Source organism: Ylistrum balloti, unplaced genomic scaffold (assembly GCF_031769215.1).
Source record: "Ylistrum balloti isolate Yb309-2 unplaced genomic scaffold, AGI_CSIRO_Ybal_v1 Utg370762, whole genome shotgun sequence".
NCBI lineage: Eukaryota > Metazoa > Mollusca > Bivalvia > Pectinida > Pectinidae > Ylistrum > Ylistrum balloti.
The window spans coordinates 38944-56289 of record NW_026782447.1 but is presented as its reverse complement, the minus strand read 5'-3'; the positions used below and the strand labels follow the sequence as shown (position 1 = coordinate 56289).

At 40.4% G+C, this 17346-nt stretch overlaps 1 protein-coding gene across 1 annotated transcript in view; it reads left to right on the top strand.

The window, feature by feature from the left end:
- The window catches only part of LOC132558158 (probable serine carboxypeptidase CPVL), a 35027-nt gene extending 27130 nt beyond the window's left edge, over nt 1-7897 (top strand). The window contains exon 12 of the mRNA XM_060222691.1: nt 7721-7897. Coding sequence (XP_060078674.1) covers nt 7721-7819 — 99 coding nt within the window. The 3' untranslated portion in view covers nt 7820-7897. The remainder of the gene's footprint in view (nt 1-7720) is intronic.
- The last annotated feature ends 9449 nt before the right edge of the window (nt 7898-17346 follow it).

Sequence of the window (17346 nt, the reverse complement as noted above, 5' to 3'; positions counted from 1 at the left end):
GTGGGGAACTTCAACCACATGATGTGGGGAACTTCAACCACCTGATGTAGGGAGCTTCAACCACATGATGTGGGGAACTTCAAACAGGTATGTCAATTTGTACAGGAGGAAAAGTAGAGGGTGATGTGGGGAACTTCAACCACCTGATGTGTGGAACTTCAACCACCAGATGTAGAGAACTTCAACCACATGATGTGTGGAACTTCAACCACCAGATGTAGGGAACTTCAACCACATGAAGGGGGAAACTTCAACCACCTGATGTAGGGAACTTCAATCACATGATGTGGGGAACTTCAACCACCTGATGTAGGGAGCTTCAACCACATGATGTGGGGAACTTCAACCAGGTATGTCAATTTGTACAGGAGGAAAATTAGAGGGTGATGTGGGGAACTTCAACCACATGATGTAAGGAACTTCATGATGTAGGGAACTTCAACAACATGATACAGGGAACTTCAACCTCATGATGTGGGGAACTTCAACCAGGTATGTCAATTTGTACAGGAGGAAAAGTAGAGGGTGATGTGGGGAACTTCAACCACCTGATGTGTGGAACTTCAACCAGGTATGTCAATTTGTACAGGAGGAAAAGTAGAGGGTGATGTAGGGAACTTCAACCACATGATGTGTGGACCTTCAACCACATGATGTAGGGAACTTCAACCACATGATGTAGGGAACTTCAACCACCTGATGTGTGGAACTTCAACCACCAGATGTAGAGAACTTCAACCACATGATGTGTGGAACTTCAACCACCAGATGTAGGGAACTTCAACCACATGATGTGGGGAACTTCAACCACATGATGTGGGGAACTTCAACCACATGATGTGGGGAACTTCAACCAGGTATGTCAATTTGTACAGGAGAAAAGTAGAGGGTGATGAGGGGAACTTCAACCACATGATGTTGGGAACTTCAACCACATGATGTGGGGAACTTCAACCACATGATGTAGGGAACTTCAACCACATGATGTGGGGAACTTCAACCAGGTATGTCAATTTGTACAGGAGGAAAAGTAGAGGGTGATGTGGGGAACTTAAACCACATGATGTGGGGAACTTCAACCACATGATGTAGGGAACTTCAACCACCTGATGTAGGGATCTTCAATCACATGATGTGGGGAACTTCAACCAGGTATGTCAATTTGTTCAGGAGGAAAAGTAGAGGGTGATGTGGGGAACCTCAACCAGATGATGTAGGGAACTTCAACCAGGTATGTCAATTTGTACAGGAGGAAAAGTAGAGGGTGATGTGGGAAACCTCAACCAGATGATGTGTGGAACTTCAACCACATGATCTGGGGAACTTCAACCAGGTATGTCAATTTGTACAGGAGGAAAAGTAGAGGGTGATGTGGGGAACTTCAACCACATGATGTAGGGAACTTCAACCACATGATGTAGGGAACTTCAACCACATGATGTGGGGAACTTCAACCACCTGATGTAGGGAACTTCAATCACATGATGTGGGGAACTTCAACCAGGTTTGTCAATTTGTTCAGGAGGAAAAGTAGAGGGTGATGTGGGGAACCTCAACCGCATGATGTAGGGAACTTCAACCACATGATGTGGGGAACTTCAACCAGGTATGTAAATTTGTACAGGAGTAAAAGTAGAGGGTGATATGGGGAACTTCAACCAAATGATGTGGGGAACTTCAACCAGGTATGTCAATTTGTACAGGAGGAAAAGTAGAGGGTGATGTAGGGAAATTCCATCACCTGATGTGTGGAACTTCAACCACCAAATGTAGAGAACTTCAACCACATGATGTGTGGAACTTCAACCACCAGATGTAGGGAACTTCAACCACATGATGTGGGGAACTTCAACCACCTGATGTAGGGAATTTCAATGACATGATGAGGGAAACTTCAACCAGGTATGTCAATTTGTTCAGGAGGAAAAGTAGACGGTGTTGTGGGGAACTTCAGCCACATGATGTAGGGAACTTCAACCACCTGATGTAGTGAATTTCAATCACATGATGTGGGGAACTTCACCCAGGTATGTCAATTTGTTCAGGAGGAAAAGTAGAGGGTGATGTGGGGAACTTCAACCACATGATGTGTGGAACTTCAACCACCAGATGTAGGGAACTTCAACCACATGATGTGTGGAACTTCAACCACCAGATGTAGAGAACTTCAACCACATGATGTGTGGAACTTCAACCACCAGATGTAGGGAACTTCAACCACATGATGTGGGAAACTTCAACCACCTGATGTAGGGAACTTCAATCACATGATGTGGGGAACTTCAACCACCTGATGTGATGTGGGGAACTTCAACCAGGTATGTCAATTTGTACAGGAGGAAAAGTAGAGGGTGATGTGGGGAACTTCAACCACATGATGTAAGGAACTTCAACCACCTGATGTAGGGATCTTCAATCACATGATGTGGGGAACTTCAACCAGGTATGTCAATTTGTTCAGGAGGAAAAGTAGAGGGTGATGTGGGAACCTCAACCACATGATGTCGTGGAACTTCAACCACATGATGTGGGGAACTTCAACCAGGTATGTCAATTTGTACAGGAGGAAAAGTAGAGGGTGATGTGGGGAACTTCAACCACATGATGTGGGGAACTTCAACCAGGTATGTCAATTTGTACAGGAGGAAAAGTAGAGGGTTATGTGGGGAACTTCAACGACATGATGTAGGGAACTTCAACAACATGATACAGGGAACTTCAACCACATGATGTGGGGAACTTCAACCACATGATGTGGGGAACTTCAACCAGGTATGTCAATTTGTACAGGAGAAAAGTAGAGGGTGATGAGGGGAACCTCAACCACATGATGTAGGGAACTTCAACCACATGATGTGGGGAACTTCCACCAGGTATGTCAATTTGTACAGGAGGAAAAGTAGAGGGTGATGTGGGGAACTTCAACCTGATGATGTGGGGAACTTCAACCAGGTATGTCAATTTGTACAGGAGGAAAAGTAGAGGGTCATGTGGGGAACTTCAACCACATGATGTGTGGAACTTCAACCACCAGATGTAGGGAACTTCAACCACATGATGTGGGAAACTTCAACCAGGTATGTCAATTTGTTCAGGAGGAAAAGTAGACGGTGTTGTGGAGAACTTCAGCCACATGATGTAAGGAACTTCAACCACATGATGTCGAGGACTTCAACCACCTGATGTGGGGAACTTCAACCACATGATGTAGGGAACTTCAACCACCTGATGTATGTCAATTTGTACAGGAGGAAAAGTAGACGGTGATGTTGGAAACTTCAACCACATGATGTGGGGAACTTCAACCACATGATGTGGGGAACTTCAACCAGGTATGTCAATTTGTACAGGAGGAAAAGTAGAGGGTGATGTGGGGAACTTTAACCACATGATGTAGGGAACTTCAACCACATGATGTGGGGAACTTCAACCAGGTATGTCAATTTGTACAGGAGGAAAAGTAGAGGGTGATGTGGGGAACTTCAACCACATGATGTAGGGAACTTCAACCACATGATGTGGGGAACTTCAACCACATGATGTAGGGAACTTCAACCACATGATGTGGGGAACTTCAATCACATGATGTGGGGAACTTCAACCAGGTATGTCAATTTGTTCAGGAGGAAAAGTAGAGGGTGATGTGGGGAACCTCAACCAGATGATGTAGGGAACTTCAACCAGGTATGTCAATTTGTACAGGAGGAAAAGTAGAGGGTGATGTGGGAAACCTCAACCAGATGATGTGTGGAACTTCAACCACATGATCTGGGGAACTTCAACCAGGTATGTCAATTTGTACAGGAGGAAAAGTAGAGGGTGATGTGGGGAACTTCAACCACCTGATGTGTGGAACTTCAACCACCAGATGTAGGGAACTTCAACCACATGATGTGGGAACTTCAACCACCTGATGTAGGGAACTTCAATCACATGATGTGGGGAACTTCAACCAGGTTTGTCAATTTGTTCAGGAGGAAAAGTAGAGGGTGATGTGGGGAACCTCAACTGCATGATGTAGGGAACTTCAACCACATGATGTGGGGAACTTCAACCAGGTATGTAAATTTGTACAGGAGTAAAAGTAGAGGGTGATGTGGGGAACTTCAACCACATGATGTGGGGAACTTCAACCAGGTATGTCAATTTGTACAGGAGGAAAAGTAGAGGGTGATGTAGGGAACTTCAATCACCTGATGTGTGGAACTTCAACCACCAAATGTAGAGAACTTCAACCACATGATGTGTGGAACTTCAACCACCTGATGTAGGGAACTTCAATCACATGATTTGGGGAACTTCAACTAGATATGTCAATTTGTACAGGAGGAAAAGTAGAGGTTGATGTGGGGAACTTCAACCACATGATGTAGGGAACTTCAACCACATGATGTGGGGAACTTCAACCAGGTATGTCAATTTGTACAGGAGGAAAAGTAGAGGGTGATGTGGGGAACTTCAACCACATGATGTAGGGAACTTCAACCACATGATGTGGGGAACTTCAACCAGGTATGTCAATTTGTTCAGGAGGAAAAGTAGAGGGTGATGTGGGGAACTTCAACCACATGATGTGTGGAACTTCAACCACCAGATGTAGGGAACTTCAACCACATGATGTGGGGAACTTCAACCAGGTATGTCAATTTGTACAGGAGGAAAAGTAGAGGGTGATGTGGGGAACTTCAACCACATGATGTAGGGAACTTCAACCACATGATGTGGGGAACTTCAACCAGGTATGTCAATTTGTACAGGAGGAAAAGTAGAGGGTGATGTGGGGAACTTCAACCACATGATGTGTGGAACGTCAACCACCAGATGTAGGGAACTTCAATCACATGATGTGTGAATCTTCAACCAGGTATGTCAATTTGTACAGGAGGAAAAGTAGAGGGTGATGTGGGGAACCTCAACCACATGATGTAGGGAACTAGGTGAACTTCAACCACATGATGTACAGGGGAAAAGTAGAGGGTGATGTGGGGAACTTCAACCACATGATGTGGGGAACTTCAACCAGGTATGTCAATTTGTACAGGAGGAAAAGTAGAGGGTGATGTGGGGAACTTCAACCACATGATGTAGGGAACTTCAACCACATGATGTAGGTAACTTCAACCACATGATGTGGGAAACTTCAACCACCTGATGTAGGGAACTTCAATCACATGATGTAGGGAACTTCAACCAGGTATGTCAATTTGTACAGGAGGAAAAGTAGAGGGTGATGTGGGGAACTTCAACCACATGATGTGGGGAACTTCAACCAGGTATGTCAATTTGTACAGGAGGAAAAGTAGAGGGTGATGTAGGGAACTTCAACCACCTGATGTGTGGAACTTCAACCACCAGATGTAGGTTCAACCACATGATGTGGGAAACTTCAACCACATGATGTGGGGAACTTCAACCACATGATGTGGGGAACTTCAACCAGGTATGTCAATTTGTACAGGAGGAAAAGTAGAGGGTGATGTTGGGAACTTTAACCACATGATGTAGGGAACTTCAACCACATGATGTGGGGAACTTCTACCACATGATGTGTGGAACCTCAACCACCAGATGTAGGGAACTTCAACCACATGATGTGGGGAACTTCAACCACCTGATGTAGGGAACTTCAATCACATGATGTGGGGAACTTCAACCACATGATGTAGGGAACTTCAACCACATGATGTAGGGAACTTCAACCACATGATGTAGGGAACTTCAACCACCTGATGTAGGGAACTTCAACCACATGATGTGGGGAACTTCAACCAGGTATGTCAATTTGTACAGGAGGAAAAGTAGAGGGTGATGTGGGGAACTTCAACCACATGATGTAGGGAACTTCAACCACATGATGTGGGGAACTTCAACCAGGTATGTCAATTTGTACAGGAGGAAAAGTAGAGGGTGATGTGGGGAACTTCAACCACATGATGTGGGGAACTTCAACCACATGATGTAGGGAACTTCAACCACATGATGTAGGGAACTTCAACCACATGATGTGGGGAACTTCAACCACCTGATGTAGGGAACTTCAATCACATGATGTGGGGAACTTCAACCAGGTATGTCAATTTGTACAGGAGGAAAAGTAGAGGGTGATGTGGGGAACCTCAACCACATGATGTAGGGAACTTCAACCACATGATGTGGGGAACTGCAACCAGGTATGTCAATTTGTACAGGAGGAAAAGTAGAGGGTGATGTGGGGAACTTCAACCACATGATGTGGGGAACTTCAACCAGGTATGTCAATTTGTTCAGGAGGAAAAGTAGAGGGTGATGTGGGGAACTTCAACCACATGATGTGTGGAACTTCAACCACCAGATGTAGAGAACTTCTACCACATGATGTGTGGATTTGTACAGGAGGAAAACCACATGATGTGGGAACTTCAACCACATGATGTAGGGAACTTATGTCAACCAACCACATGATGTGGGGAACTTCAACCACCATGATGTAAACCACATGATGTATGTCAATTTGTACAGGAGGAAAAGTAGATGTGTGGGGAACTTCAACCACATGATGTGGGGACCTGATGTAGGGAACTTCAATCACATGATGTGGGGAATTTCAACCAGGTATGTCAATTTGTTCAGGATGAAAAGTAAAGGGTTATGTGGGGAACTTCAACCACCTGATGTGGGGAACTTCAACCAGGTATGTCAATTTGTACAGGAGGAAAAGTAGAGGGTGATGTGGGGAACTTCAACCACCTGATGTGTGGAACTTCAACCACCAGATGTAGAGAACTTCAACCACATGATGTGTGGACCTTCAACCACATGATGTAGGGAACTTCAACCACATGATGTGGGAAACTTCAACCACCTGATGTAGGGAACTTCAATCACATGATGTGGGGAACTTCAACCAGGTATGTCAATTTGTTCAGGAGGAAAAGTAGAGGGTGATGTGGGGAACCTCAACCACATGATGTAGGGAACTTCAACCACATGATGTGGGGAACTTCACCCAGGTATGTCAATTTGTACAGGAGGAAAAGTAGAGGGTGATGTGGGGAACTTTAACCACATGATGTAGGGAACTTCAACCACATGAACCACATGATGTGGGGAACTTCATGTGGGGAACTTCAACCAGGTATGTCAATTTGTACAGGAGGAAAAGTAGACGGTGATGTTGGGAACTTCAACCACATGATGTAGAGAACTTCAACCACATGATGTGTGGAACCTCAACCACCAGATGTAGGGAACTTCAACCACATGATGTAGGGAACTTCAACCACATGATGTGGGGAACTTCAACCAGGTATGTCAATTTGTACAGGAGGAAAATAAGAGGGTGATGTGGGGAACTTTAACCACATGATGTAGGGAACTTCAACCACATGATGTGGGGAACTTCAACCACATCATGTGGGGAACTTCAACCAGGTATGTCAATTTGTACAGGAGGAAAAGTAGACGGTGATGTGGGGAACTTCAACCACATGATGTAGAGAACTTCAACCACATGATGTGTGGAACTTCAACCACCAGATGTAGGTAACTTCAACCACATGATGTGGGGAACTTCAACCAGGTATGTCAATTTGTACAGGAGGAAAAGTAGAGGGTGATGTGGGAAACCTCAACCAGATGATGAAGGGAACCAAACCAGGTAGACAAATAAATGAAGAAATAAAATAAATGCAAAGATGCATCAACATTTGGAATCTATGATGACTTTTCTATCTGTTCACAGGTGATTGTGCGTGACGCAGGTCACATTCTCCCATACGATCAACCAGAAAGAGGCTTCGATTTGATTCAGAGGTTTATTGAGAACAAACCCTTCCACTAGTGGCTGACTGCTGGATGTTTGAGCTATAGACACAAGACTCAGGGACAGTCATGATATTATATTGTAAATAGAAAAAAAAGGCCTATGATTTTGACACCAATCTTGTTATATATGATTTCACCAATCATGTTATATATGAATATTTCAGCACATTTCACAAACATTTCCATTTTGTCAGGTACGCTTAAAAGGCAAATATCAGAACTGAATACATATCATGTACTTGTCCTATCAATACATGTATATTTTATTGCTTTATTTAGATATAAGGTACCCTTGATTCATATCACATGTTTCAAATTTGATTGTATGACAATGGTCTAAAAAAATCCACAAGGTATGAGACTTTGTGAATGTTGAGGCATTTAAAAATATAAAAACCCTCATAGATATGAACAGCTGTACAGAATGTGAACATGTGTCTTGTTTATCCCGAACCCTCTGTAATTCAGAACCTGGCATTATAATGCCCTATAATGCCTGTGTAAAGAGGAATTTTTTATGTACATTTATCTTCTGTATGTAAATTTCTTGTTCTAGAGAAGTTCACTGTTCCTAATTTAAACTGTAATGCTTGAGGAAAATGAGATGAAGTAAGGTGTTTCATTGAGGAAAGCAAGGCATTCAATTGAAAAAAACGAGGTGCTTAATGGAGGAAATTAAAATGCTTAATTAAGATAGGTGACACATTTAATAAAGGAAAGTGAAGTGTTTAATTCAGAGAATCGAGGTGCTTATTTGAAATATGTGAGGTTAATCTGTTTTCTCCTTTTGTGTAGACAAACGATGTACTGAATGTGGATGTATGACCACACATGAGGATGCTATCTAGATTCATCTGTTTTCTCCTTTTGTGTAGACAAACGATGTACTGTATGTGGATGTATGACCACACATGAGGATGCTTTCTAGATTAATCTGTTTTCTCCTTTTGTGTAGACAAACGATGTACAGTATGTGGATGTATGACCACACATGATTATGCCATCTAGATTACTCCGTTTTCTCCCTTTGAGTAAACAAACGATGTATTGAATGTGTCTGAACACACATGAGGATGCTATCTAGATTAATCTGTTTTCTCCTTTTGTGTAGACAAACAATGTATTGAATGTGTCTAACCACACATGAGGATGCTATCTAGATTAATCTGTTTTCTCCTTTTGTGTAGACAAACGATGTACTGAATGTGGAAATATGACCACACATGAGGATGCTATCTAGATTAATCTGTTTTCTCCTTTTGTGTAGACAAACGATGTACTGAATGTGTCTGACCACACATGAGGATGCTATCTAGATTAATCTGTTTTCTCCTTTTGTGTAGACGAACGATGTACTGAATGTGTGTGATCACACATGAGGATGCTATCTAGATTAATCTGTTTTCTCCTTTTGTAGACAAACGATGTATTGAATGTGTCTTACCACACATGAGGATGCTATCTAGATTAATCTGTTTTCTCCTTTTGTGTAGACAAACGATGTACTGAATGTGGATGTATGACCACACATGAGGATGCTATCTAGATTAATCTGTTTTCTCCTTTTGTGTAGACAAACGATGTACAGAATGTGCATGTCTTACCACACATGAGGATGCTATCTAGATTAATCTGTTTTCTCCTTTTGTGTAGACAAACGATGTAGAGTATGTGGATGTATGACCACACATGAGGATGCTATCTAGATAAATCTATTTTCTCCTTTTGTGTAGACAAACGATGTATTGAATGTGGATGTCTGACCACACATGAGGATGCTATCTAGATTAATCTGTTTTCTCCTTTTGTGTAGACAAACGATGTACTGAATGTGGATGTATGACCACACATGAGGATGCTATCTAGATTAATCTGTTTTCTCCTTTTGTGTAGACAAACGACGTATTGAATGTGTCTAACCACACATGAGGATGCTATCTAGATTAATCTGTTTTTTCCTTTTGTGTAGACAAACGATGTACAGAATGTGCATGTCTTACCACACATGAGGATGCTATCTAGATTAATCTGTTTTCTCCTTTTGTGTAGACAAACGATGTACTGTCTGATGTGCTATGTTAATCTGTTTTCCACACATGAGTGATGCTATCTATCTATTAATCTGTTTTCTCCTTTTGTGTAGACAAACGATGTACAGAATGTGCATGTCTTACCACACATGAGGATGCTATCTAGATTAATCTGTTTTCTCTCTTTTTATAGACAAATTATGTCCTTAACGTGAATGTGTGTGACCACACATGAGGATGCTATCTAGATTAATCTGTTTTCACCCTATGTGTAGACAAATGATGTGTTGAATCTGTCTGACCACACATGAGGATGCTATCTAGATTAATCTGTTTTCTCCTTTTGTCTAGACGAACGATGTACTGAATGTGTGTGATCACACATGAGGATGCTATCTAGATTAATCTGTTTTCTCCTTTTGTGTAGACAAACATGTACTGAATGTGTGTGATGCACATGAGGATGCTATCTAGATTAATCTGTTTTCTCCTTTTGTGTAGACAAACGATGTACTGAATGTGTTAATCTGTGTGTAGACAAACGATGTACCACACACATGAGGATGCTATCTAGATTAATCTGTTTTCTCCTTTTGTGTAAACAAACGATTTACTGAATGAGTCTGACCACACATGAGGATGCTATCTAGATTAATCTGTTTTCTCCTTTTGTGTAGACAAACGATGTACTGAATGTGTGTTCTCCTTATGTGTCTGACCACACATGAGGATGCTATCTAGATTAATCTGTTTTCTCCTTTTGTGTAGACAAACGATGTACTGAATGTGCATGTCTGACCACAGATGAGGATGCTATCTAGATTAATCTGTTTTCTCCTTTTTTGTAGTTAAACGACGTATTGAATGTGTCTGACCACACATGAGGATGCTATCTAGATTAATCTGTTTTCTCCTTTTGTGTAGACAAACGATGTACTGAATGTGCATGTCTGACCACACATGAAGATGCTATCTAGATTAATCTGTTTTCTCCTTTTGTGTAGACAAACGATGTACAGAATGTGCATGTCCTACCACACATGAGGATGCTATCTAGATTAATCTGTTTTCTCCTTTTGTGTAGACAAACGATGTACTGAATGTGGAAATATGACCACACATGAGGATGCTATCTAGATTAATCTGTTTTCTCCTTTTGTGTAGACAAACGATGTACTGAATGTGGATGTATGACCACAAATGAGGATGCTATCTAGATTAATCTGTTTTCTCCTTTTGTGTAGACAAACGATGTACTGAATGTGGATGTATGACCACACATGAGGATGCTATCTAGATTAATCTGTTTTCTCCTTTTGTGTAGACAAACGATGTACTGAATGTGTCTGACCACACATGAGGATGCTATCTAGATTAATCTGTTTTCTCCTTTTGTGTAGACAAACGATGTACAGAATGTGCATGTCTTACCACACATGAGGATGCTATCTAGATTAATCTGTTTTCTCCTTTTGTGTAGACAAACAATGTACTGAATGTGTCTGACCACACATGAGGATGCTATCTAGATTAATCTGTTTTCTCCTTTTGTGTAGACGAACGATGTACTGAATGTGTGTGATCACACATGAGGATGCTATCTAGATTAATCTGTTTTCTCCTTTTGTGTAGACAAACGATGTATTGAATGTGTCTGACCACACATGAGGATGCTATCTAGATTAATCTGTTTTCTCCTTTTGTCTAGACGAACGATGTACTGAATGTGTGTGATCACACATGATGATGCTATCTAGATTAATCTGTTTTCTCCTTTTGTGTAGACAAACGATGTACTGAATGTGGAAATATGACCACACATGAGGATGCTATCTAGATTACTCTGTTTTCTCCCTTTGAGTAGACAAACAATGTACTGAATGTGTCTGAACACACATGAGGATGCTATCTAGATTAATCTGTTTTCTACTTTTGAGAAGACTAACGATGTACTGAATGTGTGTGATCACACATGAGGATGCTATCTAGATTAATCTGTTTTCTCCTTTTGTCTAGACGAACGATGTACTGAATGTGTGTGATCACAAATGATGATGCTATCTAGATTAATCTGTTTTCTCCTTTTGTGTAGACAAACGATGTACTGAATGTGGATGTATGACCACACATGAGGATGCTATCTAGATTAATCTGTTTTCTCCTTTTGTGTAGACAAACGATGTACTGAATGTGCATGTCTGACCACACATGAGGATGCTATCTAGATTAATCTGTTTTCTCCTTTTGTGTAGACAAACGATGTACTGAATGTGGAAATATGACCACACATGAGGATGCTATCTAGATTAATCTGTTTTCTCCTTTTGTGTAGACAAACGATGTACAGAATGTGTGTGACCACACATGAGGATGCTATCTAGATTAATCTGTTTTCTCTTTTCGTGTAGACAAATGATGTACTGAATGTGTCTGACCACACATGAGGATGCTATCTAGATTAATCTGTTTTCTCCTTTTGTGTAGACAAACGATGTACAGAATGTGCATGTCTTACCACACATGAGGATGCTATCTAGATTAATCTGTTTTCTCCTTTTGTGTAGACAAACGATTTACTGAATGAGTCTGACCACACATGAGGATGCTATCTAGATTAATCTGTTTTCTCCTTTTGTGTACACAAACAACATACTGAATATGGATGTATCACCACACATGAGGATGCTATCTAGATTAATCTGTTTTCTCCTTTTGTGTAGACAAACGATGTACTGAATGTGGATGTATGACCACACATGAGGATGCTATCTAGATTAATCTGTTTTCTCCTTTTGTGTAGATAAACAACGTACTGAATGTGGATGTCTGACCACACATGACGATGCTATCTAGATTAATCTGTTTTCTCCTTTTGTGTAGACAAACGATGTATTGAATGTGTCTGACCACACATGAGGATGCTATCTAGATTAATCTGTTTTCTCCTTTTGTGTAGACAAACGATGTATTGAATGTGTCTTACCACACATGAGGATGCTATCTAGATTAATCTGTTTTCTCCTTTTGTGTAGACAAACGATGTATTGAATGTGTCTAACCACACATGAGGATGCTATCTAGATTAATCTGTTTTCTCCTTTTGTGTAGACAAACGATGTACTGAATGTGGATGTCTGACCACACATGAGGATGCTATCTAGATTAATCTGTTTTCTCCTTTTGTGTAGACAAACGATGTACAGAATGTGCATGTCTAACTACACATGAGGATGCTATCTAGATTAATCTGTTTTCTCCTTTTGTGTAGACAAACGATGTACTGAATGTGGATGTATGACCACACATGAGGATGCTATCTAGATTAATCTGTTTTCTCCTTTTGTGTAGACAAACGATGTAGAGTATGTGGATGTGTGACCACATATGAGGATGCTATCTAGATTAATCTGTTTTCTCCTTTTGTGTAGACAAACGATGTATTGAATGCGTCTGACCACACATGAGGATGCTATCTAGATTAATCTGTTTTCTCCTTTTGTGTAGACAAACGATGTATTGAATGTGTCTGACCACACATGAGGATGCTATCTAGATTAATCTGTTTTCTCCTTTTGTGTAGACAAACGATGTACTGAATGTGGATGTCTGACCACACATGAGGATGCTATCTAGATTAATCTGTTTTCTCCTTTTGTGTAGACAAACGATGTATTGAATGTGTCTGACCACACATGAGGATGCTATCTAGATTAATCTGTTTTCTCCTTTTGCGTAGACGAACGATGTACTGAACGTGGATGTCTGACCACACATGAGGATGCTATCTAGATTAATCTGTTTTCTCCTTTTGTGTAGACAAACGATGTACAGAATGTGGATGTATGACCACACATGAGGATGCTATCTAGATTAATCTGTTTTCTCCTTTTGTGTAGACAAACAATGTATTGAATGTGTCTGACCACACATGAGGATGCTATCTAGATTAATCTGTTTTCTCCTTTTGTGTAGACAAACAATGTACTGAATGTGTCTGACCACACATGAGGATGCTATCTAGATTAATCTGTTTTCTCCTTTTGTGTAGACAAACGATGTACTGAATGTGGATGTATGACCACACATGAGGATGCTATCTAGATTAATCTGTTTTCTCCTTTTGTCTAGACGAACGATGTACTGAATGTGTGTGATCACACATGAGGATGCTATCTAGATTAATCTGTTTTCTCCTTTTGTGTAGACAAACGATGTACTGAATGTGGATGTCTGACCACACATGACGATGCTATCTAGATTAATCTGTTTTCTCTTTTTGGGTAGACAAACGATGTACAGTATGTGGATGTATGACCACACATGAGGATGCTATCTAGATTAATCTGTTTTCTCCTTTTGTGTAGACAAACGATGTATTGAATGTGTCTGACCACACATGAGGATGCTATCTAGATTAATCTGTTTTCTCCTTTTGTGTAGACAAACGATGCACTGAATGTGCATGTCTTACCACACATGAGGATGCTATCTAGATTAATCTGTTTTCTCCTTTTGTGTAGACAAACGATTTACTGAATGAGTCTGACCACACATGAGGATGCTATCTAGATTAATCTGTTTTCTCCTTTTGTGTAGACAAACGATGTACTGAATGTGGATGTATGACCACACATGAGGATGCTATCTAGATTAATCTGTTTTCTCCTTTTGTGTAGACAAACGATGTACTGAATGTGTGTGATCACAAATGATGATGCTATCTAGATTAATCTGTTTTCTCCGTTTTTGTAGACAAACGATGTACAGAATGTGCCTGTCTTACAACACATGAGGATGCTATCTAGATTAATCTGTTTTCTCCTTTTGTGTAGACGAACGATGTACTGAATGTGTGTGATCACACATGATGATGCTATCTAGATGAATCTGTTTTCTCCTTTTTTGTAGATTAACGATGTACTGAATGTGTCTAACCACAAATGATGATGCTATCTAGATTAATCTGTTTTCTCCTTTTGTGTAGACAAACGATGTACAGAATGTGCATGTCTAACTACACATGAGGATGCTATCTAGATTAATCTGTTTTCTCCTTTTGTGTAGACAAACGATGTATTGAATGTGTCTAACCACACATGAGGATGCTATCTAGATTAATCTGTTTTCTCCTTTTGTGTAGACAAACAATGTACTGAATGTGGATGTCTGACCACACATGAGGATGCTATCTAGATTAATCTGTTTTCTCCCTTTGAGTAGACAAACGATGTATTGAATGCGTCTGACCACACATGAGGATGCTATCTAGATTAATCTGTTTTCTCCTTTTGTCTAGACGAACGATGTACTGATGCTATCTAGATTAATCTGTTTTCTCCTTTTGTGTAGACAAACGATGTATTGAATGTGGATGTCTGACCACACATGACGATGCTATCTAGATTAATCTGTTTTCTCCTTTTGTGTAGACAAACGATGTACTGAATGTGTCTGACCACACATGAGGATGCTATCTAGATTAATCTGTTTTCTCCTTTTGTGTAGACAAACGATGTACAGTATGTGGATGTATGACCACAGATGAGGATGCTATCTAGATTACTCTGTTTTCTCCCTTTCAGTAGACAAACGATGTATTGAATGTTGATGTATGACCACACATGAGGATGCTATCTAGATTAATCTGTTTTCTCCTTTTGTGTAGACAAACGATGTACTGAATGTGGATGTCTGACCACACATGACGATGCTATCTAGATTAATCTGTTTTCTATTTTTGTGTAGACAAACGATGTACTGAATGTGTCTGAACACACATGAGGATGCTATCTAGATTAATCTGTTTTCTCCTTTTGTGTAGACAAACGATGTACTGAATGTGTCTGACCACACATGAGGATGCTATCTAGATTAATCTGTTTTCTCCTTTTGTGTAGACAAACGATGTACTGAATGTGGATGTCTGACCACACATGAGGATGCTATCTAGATTAATCTGTTTTCTCCTTTTGTGTAGACAAACAATGTACTGAATGTGTCTAACCACACTTGAGGATGCTATCTAGATTAATCTGTTTTCTCCTTTTGTGTAGACAAACGATGTACAGTATGTGGATGTCTGACCACACATGAGGATGCTATCTAGATTAATCTGTTATCTCCCTTTGTGTAGACGAACGATGTACAGAACATGGATGTCTGACCACATGAGGATGCTATCTAGATTAATCTGTTTTCCTTTTGTGTAGACAAACGATGTACAGAATGTGCATGTCTTACCACACATGAGGATGCTATCTAGATTAATCTGTTTTCTCCTTTTGTGTAGACAAACGATGTACTGAATGTGGATGTATGACCACACATGAGGATGCTATCTAGATTAATCTGTTTTCTCCTTTTGTGTAGACAAACGATGTATTGAATGTGTCTAACCACAAATGATGATGCTATCTAGATTAATCTGTTTTCTTCCTATGTGTAGACAAACGATGTATTGAATGTGTCTGACCACACATGAGGATGCTATCTAGATTAATCTGTTTTCTCCTTTTGCGTAGACGAACGATGTACTGAATGTGTCTGACCACACATGAGGATGCTATCTAGATTAATCTGTTTTCTCCTTTTGTGTAGACAAACGATGTACTGAATGTGGATGTCTGACCACACATGAGGATGCTATCTAGATTAATCTGTTTTCTCCTTTTGTGTAGACAAACGATGTACTGAATGTGGATGTATGACCACACATGAGGATGCTATCTAGATTAATCTGTTTTCTCCTTTTTTGTAGATAAACGACGTGTGGAATGTGGATTTGTGACCACACATGAGGATGCTATCTAGATTAATCTGTTTTCTCCTTATGTGTAGACAAATGATGTACTGAATGTGGATGTCTGACCACACATGAGGATGCTATCTAGATTAATCTGTTTTCTCCTTTTGTGTAGATAAACGATGTAATGAATGTGTCTGACCACACATAAGGATGCTATCTAGATTAATCTGTTTTCTCCTTTTGTGTAGACAAACGATGTACTGAATGTGTGTGATCACACATGATGATGCTATCTAGATTAATCTGTTTTCTCCTTTTTTGTAGATAAACGACGTATTGAATGTGTCTAACCACACATGAGGATGCTATCTAGATTAATCTGTTTTCTCCTTTTGTGTAGACAAACGATGTACTGAATGTGGATGTCTGACCACACATGAGGATGCTATCTAGATTAATCTGTTTTCTCCTTTTGTTTTACAAGTCGCACCTTCCTTCGCCCCTTCCTTTACAAGTCGCCCCTTCCTTTACGCCCCTTCCTTTACAAGTCGCCCCTTCCTTTACAAGTCGCCCCTTCCTTCGCCCCTTCCTTTACAAGTCGCCCCTTCCTTTACAAGTCGTTCGTTCCTTTACAAATGCAGATATACGATTAGAACAAATACACAAAAATGTTTACCTATATTGAGCAGCAAAACAGGTTTTTTAATCTGCAATAATGAAACCCGGAAACAATGTGAATAAGAATGTAGTTTTTGTGACAGAAGTTAC